At 34.0% G+C, this 14,330-nt stretch overlaps 1 protein-coding gene across 18 annotated transcripts in view; it reads right to left on the reverse strand.

The window, feature by feature from the left end:
• The window catches only part of FRYL (FRY like transcription coactivator), a 276,985-nt gene that overhangs the window by 125,102 nt on the left and 137,553 nt on the right, over window positions 1-14,330 (reverse strand). For all 18 annotated transcript variants that reach the window (XM_063723410.1, XM_054553891.2, XM_063723409.1 and 15 more), the window contains one exon: window positions 11,030-11,229. In XM_063723410.1, coding sequence (XP_063579480.1) covers window positions 11,030-11,149 — 120 coding nt within the window. In that variant the 5' untranslated portion in view covers window positions 11,150-11,229. The remainder of the gene's footprint in view (window positions 1-11,029; window positions 11,230-14,330) is intronic.

The following is a 14,330-nucleotide window of genomic DNA, read 5'->3' on the forward strand; positions in this document are numbered from 1 at the left end:
ATTAGATTGTTTTAAAGAAAGATAAGCCTCCTCTTTGCCCAAAGTCACATGGTTAATTTAAGTGTGGCTCCAGAGGCAAGGCTCTCACTGTGATACTCTCCATACCAAAGAAAGTGGCTGTGCTCATCATCTCCTTTTGAAACAAGTTTAAGTTTGATAGTTCTTAGATTACAAACTTAAAGTTCAACATAGGTTTTGTTTAGATTCAAGTTTAAAAGTCAACAGCATGTGTTCTTTCTTTCATTCATTCAAGAGTTTACTGAAAAGCAGCCTAGTACAGAGATTATCAGTAGCCAGAGGGCCTTGGTGTGACCTCCGACCTGACTACCACCAAGTGAATGACCATAGGCTGATGCCTTATGGTCTCTGTGCTTCAGTTTTCTTATCTGAAAAAACAAGGTGGTTGTCAAATACTGGTATCAGCAATATGCCTGTTCTGTTTAAAAGCTTGTGGCTTTTAAATATCTGTTCAATACTTAACCTCACTCGTAAGAGAAATATAAGTTAAAAAAAAAACCAAAGAAATACTTTGGGTATAATATATTGTATATACACATTCACTTACATTGGCTAGTAATATAAAGTACCCCTTATATATGTATGTAAAGATATATTCTGTATGTATATATAAAAGAACCATGTGTTTACCAGTGGGGAGAGAAATTTGATAGTTAGAAGAGGTAAAAGTTGGGGCCTGAGGATGGAAAGCTGTTACTGCATAAACTTTTGTGCCAGTTGAACTTGCTTGGTATCACAGAAGCCAAGAAGAAAGAGTATTTCATTAAAAATAAATAGTATATTGCCAGTACAATACTTTCATGAGGTAACCTTCCAGTATGACGGCTTCTTATTAATTTAACTGATATCAGGAGAGGGTTCTGATTTAGTGGTATATCTCGCTTCAGCACAGAACAATCTCTCCTATCACATACCAGAATTTTTTTTTAACTTTCCATCTGTTGATTTTTTTACTGAACAAACAAATATTGAGTTCCTTCTATGGGCAAGTAGTATCTACAAAACACAGAAGACGTGGTGGAACTCACTGTGGAAAGCTAAGACCCTCTGTCCTTCAACCACTGAGTCCAGAGGGCATAATAGATACTAAAAGTCTCTCTACCCTCTCTCATCTGTACATGTACTCATTCTTGCTTGTATGAAGAAATGCCCCAAAGGGGTCAGTCTAGATCACTGTCTAAAATTAATATAGAAAGATCACCACTGGTACATAAAGAGGCTCCCCCCAGTAGAAAACAGGAGACTGAAGAAATGGACTATGATGCTATCTTGCAATGGGTTGACAGAAAGTGGGAGTAAAGAAAATCTTGGACAAACAAAAGTTAAGATGGACACTGGATATTGTAATGTTAACTTTACATGTCACCTGGACTGGGCCATGGGGTTCCCAGATATTTGATTAAACATTATTCTGGATGTGTCTGTGAGAGTATCTGTGGATGAGATTAACATGTGAATCAGGAGACTGAGTAAAGCAGATTGCCTTCCCCTATGTGGGTAGGTTTCATCTAGTCAGCTGAAGGCCTGAACAGAACAAAAGAGGTGACCTTCCCATGAGTAAGAGGGAACTCCTCCTGCCTGACTGACTTGAGCTAGGACATCAGTCTTTCTCTGCCTACAGATTCAAAGTGAAACGTCAGTTCTTCTTGGGTTTCGAATGTGCTGGCTTTCAGACTAGAACTTATACCATGGGCTCTCCTGGTTCTCAAGCCTCCAAATTCAGACTGGAACTCCACCATTGTTTCTCTTGGGTCCCCTGCTTGCTGACTGCAGATTTTGGGACTTCTGAGCCTCTGAAATCATATGATCCAATTCCTTGTAATCTATAATAAATCAATCTCTCTTTCTACATACATACAAACACACACCCTATTGGTTCCATTTCTCTGGAGAACCCTGAACAATACAAACGTAATTTCTAATTTAATCTCCTCTTTGACCCAAGAAAAGAATATGTCCCAGGGAAAAAATATATACACATTTGCAAAGAGGTGTATAGAAGGACATTCACTATCAATGGAAAAAATGAGAAGCAACGTCAATGTACAACAATAAAACTTTGGGTCAATAAGTCATGGTATATTCTTATGCAGTTGGCCTTCCACATCCTTGAGTTATGCATTCATGGATTCAACCAACCTTGGATCAAAAGCAGTAAAAAATAAAATAAAACTGCATCTGTACTGAGCATGTACAGACTTGTGTCATTATTCCCTAAACAATATCGTATAACAACTATTTCTATAGCATTTACATTGCATTATATCTTATAAGCAATCCAGAGATGATTTAAAGTATACGGGAGAATGTGCATAGGTTATATGCAAATACCTTGCCATGTTATATAAGGGACTTGACCATTCATGAATTTTGATACCCAAGGGAGGTCTGCCATGTTATATAAGGGACTTGACCATTCATGAATTTTGATATCCAAGGGAGGTCTTGGCACAATCCCCCATGGATACCAAAGGACAACTGTATTAGAATATTGTGTAGTCAGTTAAGTAACAGGTAGACATAAATTTATAGATTGAGCAAAATGTTCTCAATATATGAGTTAAACTAGAGAATAACAGATAAAAGGAAAGAAAGTATGTATATATGGTAATTAATACATATAAATTTAAAACTCTAGGAATATATATATATTATACATTAATATGTAAAGCACAATTGTAAGTCATTTTTTCATTATACCATTATTAACTTCATTTTCATTTTCTGAGTTTTCTGCAAAGAACACAGATGACTTGTTCTCATCCTTAAACTCAAGGGTTGCTGCTGGGGTTTCTAGTACTTGGTGGTATCCAGCAAATCCATTTAATTATAGAATACAATATAGCCACGAAAGTTATGGTTACAGAATAAAAGTGTTTTAAAACATTAAAATAACAATATACCTCAACAAAAACCAGGAGGTATGGAGAAGTGAGGTGGTTTAATTTCCTCATTGTCAAATCTGTTTGTCAATAAACCTCTGTGTGTGTGTGTGTGTGTGTATATGTGTACATGTATATATGTATGCATATGTTTATATTTAACTTTAAAGATATCTTAAGAACTATTCGCTCTGTAACAAAAATATTATCTGAATGTAAAAATTAAATCATTTTCATTTTAGTTTTTTGTTCTGTTAATTTAAACAAAATTAACCAATACAATTAATCAAATTATATCGGCTAATTGATAAACATAATTAATCAAATTAAACAAACCATTATAATTAGTTTAACTTAAAATAACATGTATGATGTAATTCTTTTTGTCAGTCTTTCTACCTACTTGCCTTACTGGCTGCCCCTAACTTACTATATATATTCATAAGAGATGTTTGTGATTATGTTTATAAGTACATAATAGTTGGTTTTTCTGTCGAGACTTTCAGGATGATTTTCTAAACTGTCTGTATCATGTATTTTAATTGAAATTTACATTAAATACATATCACAGAAAAAGTCATTCTCTGAAATAAACAAGAAATATATAGAGATTTATGAAGCTTCTCTATCCAGTAGTCCCAATTTTTTTCTCTCATGTATGATTAATCTTTATGAAAACAAGATCACAAATGTATTTACCACTGAAATATAAAAATTCCCAATCTAACTTAAGAGAATAATGTTTGATTACACCTGAAGCCACATTACCTTTACTTTCTTAATAAGGTGAGATTTGGGGAACATCTTTAGTACTTGGGCCTCTCAGGTTAAGCATATTTGGTCAATTGTCTTGTAGGATAAGACATTTATCTCTAAAATCAAACTGCACACCATTCACATGCAACATGAGGATTCTGTACAATAATATACTAATATATGTTCAGTTAACTAGCTCTAACACTTCAGTGAAACAGTGAGTATGTCCCATAATAAGTCCTGTAGAACACTGTTTCTAAAAGTGACTATACTGAAAAATCTTACCTTTTTTAAAAAGGGATTTTACTGTCCTAATGTGAACTATGTATCTAAGATTGGGGGTGGGGAATACAGTAAGAGGTTTCTTTCTAACTTATTTGACTTATTTGATCCCCTCTTTTCACTGTAAATATTAAGTCTAAAGAGCTTTAATATTTTGAGGACTGCTGATTCAAGTAGTTTATTACTCATGTAGCATATTTATTCAACACAGTTACAGCCAACTAGAAGAAGAAGAGAGAGTGATAAACTTTTCAGAAACACACAGTTGCCTTATGTTTAACATTTATTTGTTTCATAACAAATCCATACTTCCTGAAAGATTTCTGAAGATTTGACATCCTCACAGAGCTTTTCCTGAAGCAGAAAATGGGGGTGGGCTGTTTTTTCCATAAGAACTCAGAAGTGATTTTTGAATGCAAAAGGATACGTTATCCAAAAATAAAAAAAAAAAAAATAAAATAAATAAATAAATAAATAAATAAAAACGAACAGAAAACATGAAAAAATATACTACACTAAATATAAATTACTAATCAAGGACTTTGTATTAACTTCTTAGGTTCATTATAGTGTAGTTGAGGATGCCCTAATGCTTGCTCAAGTAGATGTACTGTGTTTCAATATGTAAGTTTTTTTATATTAAAAAACTGTCACCCAGACTGGAGTGCAATGGCACGATCTCGGCTTACTGCAACCTCTGCTTCCTGGGTTTAAGTGATTCTTCTGCCTCACCTCCCCAGTAGCTGGGATTACAGGCGCCTACTACCACGTCCAGCTAGTTTTTGTATTTTTAGTAGAGATGGGGTTTCACCATGTTGGCCAGGCTGGTCTCGAATGCCTGACCTCAGGTGATCAACGCGCTTCAGCCTCCCAAAGTGCTGGGGTTACAGGCGTGAGCCACCGTGCCCGGCCTCAATATATTAGTATTTTTTAACAGACAAACTATTAAAAAACGTTTATTGTCCATGTAACTCATCACAAACAACTAAAAAGTAAAATTATTCTTTACACTAACACATAAATGAATGCAAAGATGTGTGTACAGCAATATGTCCTGTAGCATTTCTTTAAAGCAGCCTCAAACTAGGGTAAGGCCAAAACTGCCTATCAATAGAGACTGATTTAAAACTATATATATAATATTCGACTGTTAGAAAGAATGAGATTAATTTATATTGGCTGATACATAATAATCTCCAATTTAGATTGTTAAAATAAAAATATCTGGGTACAGAAAAATGTGTATTTTATATATATCTCCCCTTCATTTGCGTGTGTGTGTGTGTGTGTGTGTGTGTGTTTAAAGGTGATTTCATATAAGTAAAAAAATAGAACAAAGAATATGAGAGGCTGGGAGGGGTAGGGGAAAGAGAGACACAGAGAGATTTGTTAAAGAATACAAAATTACGACTAGAGTGGGGGGAATAATTTCTAGTGTTCTAGACCACTGCAGGATGACTATAGTAACAATAATACATTATATAGTTTCAAATAGCTATAATAGAAGGAGGATACTGAATGTCCCAACATAAACAAAATGACAAACACTTGAGATGATGGATACGCTAATTAGCCTGGTCTGATCACCATATGTATTACCACATCCCTATGTACTCCCATGAGATCTGCAATTATTATACATCAATTATTTTTAAGATTAAAATTTTTTAAATTTAAAGAATAAAAAGTTTTTAAAGGTGGCAGGTGCTACAGAGATGGATAAGTAACAGACATGAAAAACTGGTAGACTAAAAACTGTTGACAGTGATTAGATGTTTTTATTATATAACCTTTAAAACTATTTCTACTTTTTATAGTATTATTTTCATAGTAATAAAAGTTATGGTAATATTATAATTATAAAATATTATAATACTTTATAATATTATACTGTATTATAGTGTTATTTTCATAATACTATAAAAAGTCAATAATAATTCCAAGGCTCACAATCCTATATTTTATAATTTAATTCTACATATAGTGCATATGTAGGATACCAACAGCAATATGTAGCTTCCAGAGAAAGCAAGAGAAGTTTTGGAAAAATTTTGAAACCATAACAATGACACTGAAATATTTCAGTAATCTGTAATTGGAGATGGCAGGTTGAACACTTGTATAGCCAACCTTCTATCCTAAAACAGAACAGTGAAATAATTTTTATAAGGGCTAAAACAAAAGAACAAAAAGGATGGGAGAGGAGGTGAAAAGCAGATGAAAACCATAACTAATTATCTCACCAAACAACGGTGACTCCTGAGTAAGCAAAGGGGAAAGTCGGCAGTCTGTTCATTCAGTCAGTCATTCACTCATTCGTCCAAATTATTTACTGTGTTCACAGTATGCCAGACATTGTTCTAGGTTCTGGAGATACAGCCATAAAAAAACGGAAAACAACTCGCTCTCTTATAGAGTTAACAGTCTAATTAGAGAGTAAAGGAAGTGTATATTATGTCAGACAGATTTAGGATAGGAAGTTGGAATGGGGACTGAAATTTCAGATAACATGATCATAGAGAAGATGACACTTGAGGCACAACCAGAGGGAAGTGAGTGAGCTTGACTCTCAGAGAGTAAAGGAAAGATAACCCAACTGATGCTTTAGAACTTCCCAGAAGGCTCAGGAATTGGAGAACTTCGGTACTCTGAAAGTATGGCTAAAGGTGAGGATAAAAATAAGAGGGCTGGTTGAAAGGTTGTTTCAAAAAGGTTAAGAAAGATTTAGACCCTCCCTTTCACCTTATCTTCAGAGGCATTGCCTTTCTTAAGAAAGGGCAAAATACAATGATGCTGACTGGGGCATACAATGGTTGAAGAGGTACCATACTGAAGATAGGGAGGTTAACCAAGAATATATACACCAAATATCAAAAACGCCAGTTATCTTCTGAGTCTAGTTCCCCAGAATGCTTGCAGCTAAAGCCTAAACTCTCCCATTCAGAGTACTGTAGGAACCTTCTTTGGGGACTCTGACAAGTCCCCCAAAAAAGATCTGACACGGATGGTCCATTGACAGTAATACACAGAAGATCATTGTCAAAAAGGCTCTTCTGTGTACACTGGACTTCCAATCAACTGTGTTTCATTCTTAAAATATAACAAGTTAAAATAAACATGCGAGGAGAAGGTAAAACCAGCAGAAAAATGCAGTTTGGAAGAAACTGACCATACAGGGAGAAGAAACCCTTTAAGATACATATATATATTTTATACTCTCAAAAAAATAGTGAAAATTTTAGAGTTTTTAAAATGCTGGGCCTAAATCAAAACGTAAGGTCTAAATCAGAAGGAGATAGGTAAATGGATTTTCTTCTATCTTCTTTTCTAGTCCCCAGCAATCTAAAAGATTAACAGATAAAGTCGGATATGCCTAGGTTATTACCGAGGATTGATCCATCTCCTTTTAGGAAAAAAGGACCTAAGGTATTGGATTGCATAGCCTGCAAGTTGCCATTTCAATCACCGATTGCCCTTCTTGAGTCTTCCTTCTAAAATGAAAATGAAATTGTGGCTAAAAATCCAACTCCGCTAATCTTCAAGTCTTTTGGCTTCCTTAATCTTCTTTTATTATGGTTTCTAATATGAGAATGAAAAAGCCAATTCTCTCATTTTAGTGGTAGATTAAATTCTTTCAGCAAAAGCCATTCACATTTGTGTCTTTGAAACCTACTATCTGACTGACCATGAGCAAGGCCAGCCTCCTTGTATCTGACAAGCCCTGGATGCTATTTTCTTTAAAGTGACTCTGAACCCAGAGAGTCATCTTAGATGATTATTACCTAAAAGGGTACAGAATAAATTTCAAAATAAATGAAATTCCAATAAAAGCTTTTGAAGCTATATTGTAAACACTGTGACAATATTAGATTAAATGTATTTTCATTATCTAATCTTGAAGCTATGGATTCCCAACTTACCCAGACCTGGACATAAATAAAAACAAAGCTGGCACTCTGCTCTAGATAAGAAGAAATTATCTTGGTATATAGGAGTGTAAGGGGTAAAATCTGTAAAATATGATGGTGATTTGGGGGTTTTCCTGGTGTGTCAGGAAGAGTAAGCAGTGATGCCTCTTCTGTTTGTGATGGCAGAGTAGAAATATCTACGTTCTAATGAAATCCTTACCACTATAAATCATAATTTTATAATCTCAGATTACATAGCAGATGCCTCTAAAATTAACTATTAAATAAATGAATTAACTAATAAGATAAATGAATAGCATCAGGCTATTCTGAAAGAACTATCGGAAGCTCTGGCTAGAATGAAAACATTATTATTATTATTATTAGGAAAACAAAAGGCACACACCACAGCAATACTTCTTAAGGCTATATTCATTAAAATACAAATATTTAACAAAAACCCTCTACTGAGTACCCACCACCACAAGCAGTGCCGCAGATACAGAGATGAGAGACCTGGTTCCTGGTATCAAATAACTCACATCGGAGAAGATAAACATATAAGCAATTAACTATAACATGATATCATCATAATCTAAAAGTATGTAAAAATTATTACAGTAAAATAAATATTCATTTAGCTTAGGGGAAGATGACTAAGTTAGAGGGAATATATGGGAAGTTTGGAATGAGAATATATAATATGGCCAGAAGTGGTGGGTCTATAATCCCAGGACTTTGGGAGACCAAGGCAGGTGAATCACTTGAGCCCAGGAGTTTGAGACCAGCTTGGGTGAGATCTCATCTCTACAAAAACACAAAAATTAGCCAGGTGTGGCGGTGCATGCCTGTAGTCCTAGCTACTCAGGAGACTGGGGTGGGAGGATTGCCTGAGCCTGGGAGGCGAAGTTTGCAGTGAGCCAAGATTGCACCACTGAACTCCAGCCTGGGAGACACAGCAAGACCCTGTCTCTCAAAAAAAAAAAAAAAAAAAAAAAAAAAAAAAAAATATATATATATATATATATACGCACACACAAAATCTCAAATATATAAATATATATATAAAATTTGAGAACTGGTAGGACTGTATCACATGATACTACTATAAAACATTTTATAAAATAAAGTGTTTTTAAAATGTGCTGTGTGACTTGAAAATTGCTGAGGCCAGGTGATGGGTCCTAAGTGTTCATTATACCATAATCTTTAGTTTTATATATGTTTGACATTTTCCATAATAAATTCTTCAATTTGTTTAAAATTGTTCCCTTTCTTACTGTATGCTGTTTAAGTAGACTAGTATAGTAATTTATCATGTAATTCAGAGACCATTGAAAAAGAAAACTAACATTTTGTAGTTTAAGCATATTTATAATCAAATCTTATAATCATGAACTTATGCTATAGGCATTTGTAATCCTTACTTCTAAAACAGAACCTTATATTAATAATATATATGCTGTCTATATATATACTATATATACATTATACAACATACACAAATATATATACATTAGTATAAAAATCAATTTGTTATGTGGAAAGCAATCATGGGATGATTTAAATTGAATATAAACATCTGCACAGTTTTGAAATATACATTTGGCTATTATGTTTTAGATCCCAGAACATATTATTTCATAGATGCTTTCCTCAGAGTAGTTTTCTCTACTTAATCATTGAGAAGAAACTCACCTTCACAGCAATTTCAAGGCTACTTCACTAAGAAAATAAGAGCATTGACAATATCTCCTTCAACTTTCTTCCTGCCCTATCCTCCGTTCTGTTGTTTTCCTGTCTCATCCTTCTAAGGAACTATAACAGGCTGAGTAAGCATACAGGTTCTAAAGCCAATAAATTATTGTGCCTAACTCCTCAGTGCGCCGTAACAAACCCTCTGAATCTGAAATTGGTGGTGAACAGCTATCCCTAATTTAGTTGTGTAAGGAGTGAGTTTCAGCTGTTACATCCTTCGCCTTCCTCTCCATTCCCAACCTCCCACATCGAACCTACACTGTGTTCTTAGTACATCACATACCCACTTCCTTCCAGCCCAAAGAGTAACCTAAACTGTCACCTATTTAAGGTGGCAGAGAGTCAAAGTTACTTCCTGTAGTTATATCAAGAAGGTAAAACTGTTCTGTTTTATTTCTGCTTATTTCCAAATCCAATAACCACTTCTCTAATGTTCATTGTACTCTGCTGCTCTACGTTATTGGCAATAATAATTCTATATTTTCTTTCCCTTGAAATCATCATTTGCTCTTTTGGCTTCAATTTACACCTTCATATAGATGACATCAAAATCTGTATTTCTAGTTACCATCTCTTGAGTTCTCAAAAAGAATTTCCAACTACCAATCAAGCAACTAATTCCATGTGGTGAGATCACCAGTATCTCAAGCTTAAGGTACACAAACAAAAAATTATTTTATCCACCTTTTCTACCCAAAGATATTCCTGTGTACTTTACCAAAGTAAATATATTCTCATCTTTACTAACACGCCAGAGCATCTTTAACCCTTAACTTTCATTCAAAATGCCCCCTACTTAGTCACTTGTCAAGTGCTACTGATTTTACTTCTGTTATTTCTTACTTTCTTCTGCAACCATTTCTACTTCTAACACCATAGTTCAAGACCCCTTTCATTCCAGCCTGAACTATGTACAATAACTAAATAGTCTCTGCTCTCAATGTCTTCTCCCTCTATTGTTCAACCACCATATTATCCATCACAATAGCATTTACAACTCTTCAGAAACTGACCCATGTATTTGTTTTCAGTCTTTCTCTTCCCTCCTCCTCATCATGGGCTCTAATCAAATAGAGCTTCTCACATTCTCCAAGTATGTCTCATACAATATACATGTAAAATATGTTCTCTTGTTTATTATAAGTTTGGCTGTGATCTTAGTGTTAACTCACATTATATCCTAATTTTCCTTTATTTCCTATGTTTTATGTGTTTCCACAATTCCCACTGTTGAAGTTCCTTTTTGTTCTTTTGCGACCTGCAGCAACTTACCAAAGTGGATTCTAAAGTCAGTGCAGCTTTCTACATCACCACTATCCCTTAATATTTTTTTCAAGTATATTATTTCCTTTGAAAAATCTGTATTATAGCGGTTAATACAAAAGTCAAGAAAATATTTCAGATTTATAGGTCAGCTGTACTCACCAAGGGTTCGGCCATTACAACTTCAATTTTCTTTTCAGCTTGAACAGCAAATTCTGCAAAGAGGCTCTTGATGACATATTCACCAGGTTTGACATCTGGGTCAATCGTAATGTTTGACATGACGATATTTTTTTTTCCCCAAGTGGAATGAAAGTTGGAAGAAGCACAGTATTTATTCACTTTGCTGACTGTCACTGAAGCTAAAAGTAAAAGAAACAAAAGAACTCTACTTTAATAAATCAACTCAAGAGGTCTACCATAACTACCCTATTTAATTTGTAAGCTGCCTCTAACCCTCAACCAGTTCTCCCAATCTCCTCTACCATAATCCATTTTGTCTATTTCACTTTTGTCTATTTCTAACATACTAACATATTTATAATTTAATTACATATCATGTATATTACGTACTGTTTCTCTCTCTATCCTACTAATGTGAATATAAGAACAGGAATTCTCTTTTGGTTTTTGTTGTTGTTCATGGTAAATCCCAAGTACCCAGAACAATGCCTAGCATAGATTAGGTACACAGTATTTTCTGAATGAATGAATGGATTCTAATCAGATAGTCAAATGCAATAAAGGAAATAAAACAGGTGTGAATAAATGAAACAGGTACGGGATTGGGGAACTGAAAAACAACACTACTTTGGAAAATATGCTCAGTGAAGACCTCACTGAAGAAGCTACACTTAAACTCAGGCCTAAATGATTTTTAAAATGAGGGAGCAAGACAAAGCACCAGGAATAGAAAACATAAGACTGAATGTGCATGCTTAAAACACAGAAAGACCAGTGTGGCTGGAGCTCAAGGGAAGAAGCAGAGGTGGAAGGGGATATGAGATAAGGTCAGAATCAGTAGTCAGGGAGCAAGTCACATAAGATCTTTAAGAACTTTGTAAGAAAATTAGATTTCATTCCAAATGCAATTAAAATTCAGTGGAAAGCATTAATATGGAGAGGGATAGGATCTGGCTTTCTCTTTTATAAAAATCTCTCTGGCACCTCTGGAGAATGGATTGAAAGAGGGAAAATGTAGACCCAGGGAAGCCATTACAGAAATCCAGGTGAGATAATTGCAGCTTGGGCTAAGAGGATGGCAACAGCACAGGAAAAAAAGAAAAGTATTTGAGACTTGTCATATATTAGTGGATTAATCAGTGAGGTGACAGAAAGGAATTAACGATGACTCACAGCATTTTTACTTGAATCACTCAAAGGACAGTGGTGCCATTTACTCAGGTGGAGATGACACGGTGCTGGCAAATAGTAAGCTGCACCAGGCTTGGCCCCAAAAGAAGACACACCACTGCATGCTGTGCAGCTTCACCTGCTCTGTTCTGCTGACTGCCTGGGCAGCCTACTTGGCTTCCTACATACAAGTTTTCCAGTCATGTCCATATCGATCCCATATCCTCTAACTTAGCTTATGTTGCCTTTTTTGGCTTAGAATATTCAGGGAGAATCTCCAAGTTTGTGCTTCTTTACCTCAAGCTGAACTCCAGAGACTGCCCTTGAACCCCTTCCTTGAAAGAGGAAGCAGAACACAATTACTTAAACACTGATTTCCTGTGTTTGTGTCTATGTTTATATAACTATAGGATAATAAATTTGTTCTAAATACATAAATTCAAAACTTATTAAAAAATTTTTGTCAAATTAAAAAAAACTTGCTCTACCACACATAGGTCAAAATACACAAATCTGTAAAAGTAATCTAAAGAGTATCACAAACTGGTAATATTCTATCTAAAATAAATATCTTTGTATCATATCAAGTTAAAATACATTATGTACTGTATTCTAGAACTAAAATTATGTAACAACTCAAAACAAAAACTCACAGCCCTTTGAACACAGTGTACATTATTTTAAACAATGACCTGTTTGTTTACTCTGTTTCATGATCCAACATTGTGTATTATCAAAGAGGGAATCTGTTAACAAATGTCATTGTGGAAAAAAGAAGAGCTCTCTAATTTTTAAAAAATTATTTTGGATCATTAAGAGGACCATAATTTAACTTAAGGCAGTGGTTACAGACTATATCTTTTCCTTTAATTAAGATTCATAAGGTCATAACAGTTATAAAGTTTCTCCAGCTTTAACTTTACAGTAAATGTAACTAAACAAGAACCTTATAACTAACCTAGGTACTTCAATTCTAAATTTTAACAAAGTAAAAACTTTTAAAATGACATTCTAGCCTTTAAACATTTTTTCTACAAAGAAAAAAACTTTACTTAAAATGACTTCACAAATAACTTGCCTTTACTGTCTTCTACTTTCTTAAAAATAAAGCATAACCAAATATTCCTAGGTATCATAATTGCATACATTAAAAAATTTGCCTATAAAGCCAAAAATTTTAGGAAAACCTTTATTTACAAGTTATCTGTCAAGATAAAAATATTTCATTTGATAACTCAAATTTTTATAAAAAAACATGTTTTTGATTAAATAATTTATTTAAATTTTGTTTCTTAGTAGGTGTTTAATAAATGTTGAAATTATTAATATAAAAAAGTAACAATGAACAGATCCACTGATTGAAATTTCGAAATAAATTTCAAATTTTATTTTATTCAAGATAAATTATTTTTATAATCTAATAAACAGAATGCTAAACAGATCTTTGAAATTACATTATCAAAAAATACCAAATGGCACAGGAAAGTGTTCAAAATACAGCATTAGGTGAGTAAAGATCCTAAGAGTATGTATATAAAACCAAAGTAAAATTAGACAGCAGGAAAAAATATGTGGGCATATAATAAACACACAGTTAATCACTTTTGTTTCTACACACAAAGCTGTGATAAAATCGACTAGAAAAACACCCACACCCCCAAACTGAAACAAGGACAAGGACATGAACAAGCAAGCTACAAACAATAAAATGGAGGAGGCCAATAATATTTAATTTCATTAATATTCTAAACACAAATAAAAATCAGGTAACATTTTTCATCCATCAAAGTTGTCCCCCTCAACTTTATATTTCATCATAATGTTCAGCCTTGGTAAAGATATGTGAATTCTTTTCATTTTCTGCTAATAGGAGAGAAACAGGGATGATCACTCCAAGCAGAAGAAGAAAAGCTAGCTTCCATATAACTAGATTAACTTGTTATTACCGGACTGCTTGCATTAAATACCTTATAATTCTAAGTTGTAATATTTCTCTACATGCTAACCCAAAATTTTGAAAGATTTATGTAAGCCTATGAGAGAAGGAAGACATAACTGTTAATATAATTCTGAAGATTGCAATTCAAGCATTGAATTACAAACTGGAAAA

Source organism: Pongo abelii, chromosome 3 (assembly GCF_028885655.2).
Source record: "Pongo abelii isolate AG06213 chromosome 3, NHGRI_mPonAbe1-v2.0_pri, whole genome shotgun sequence".
NCBI lineage: Eukaryota > Metazoa > Chordata > Mammalia > Primates > Hominidae > Pongo > Pongo abelii.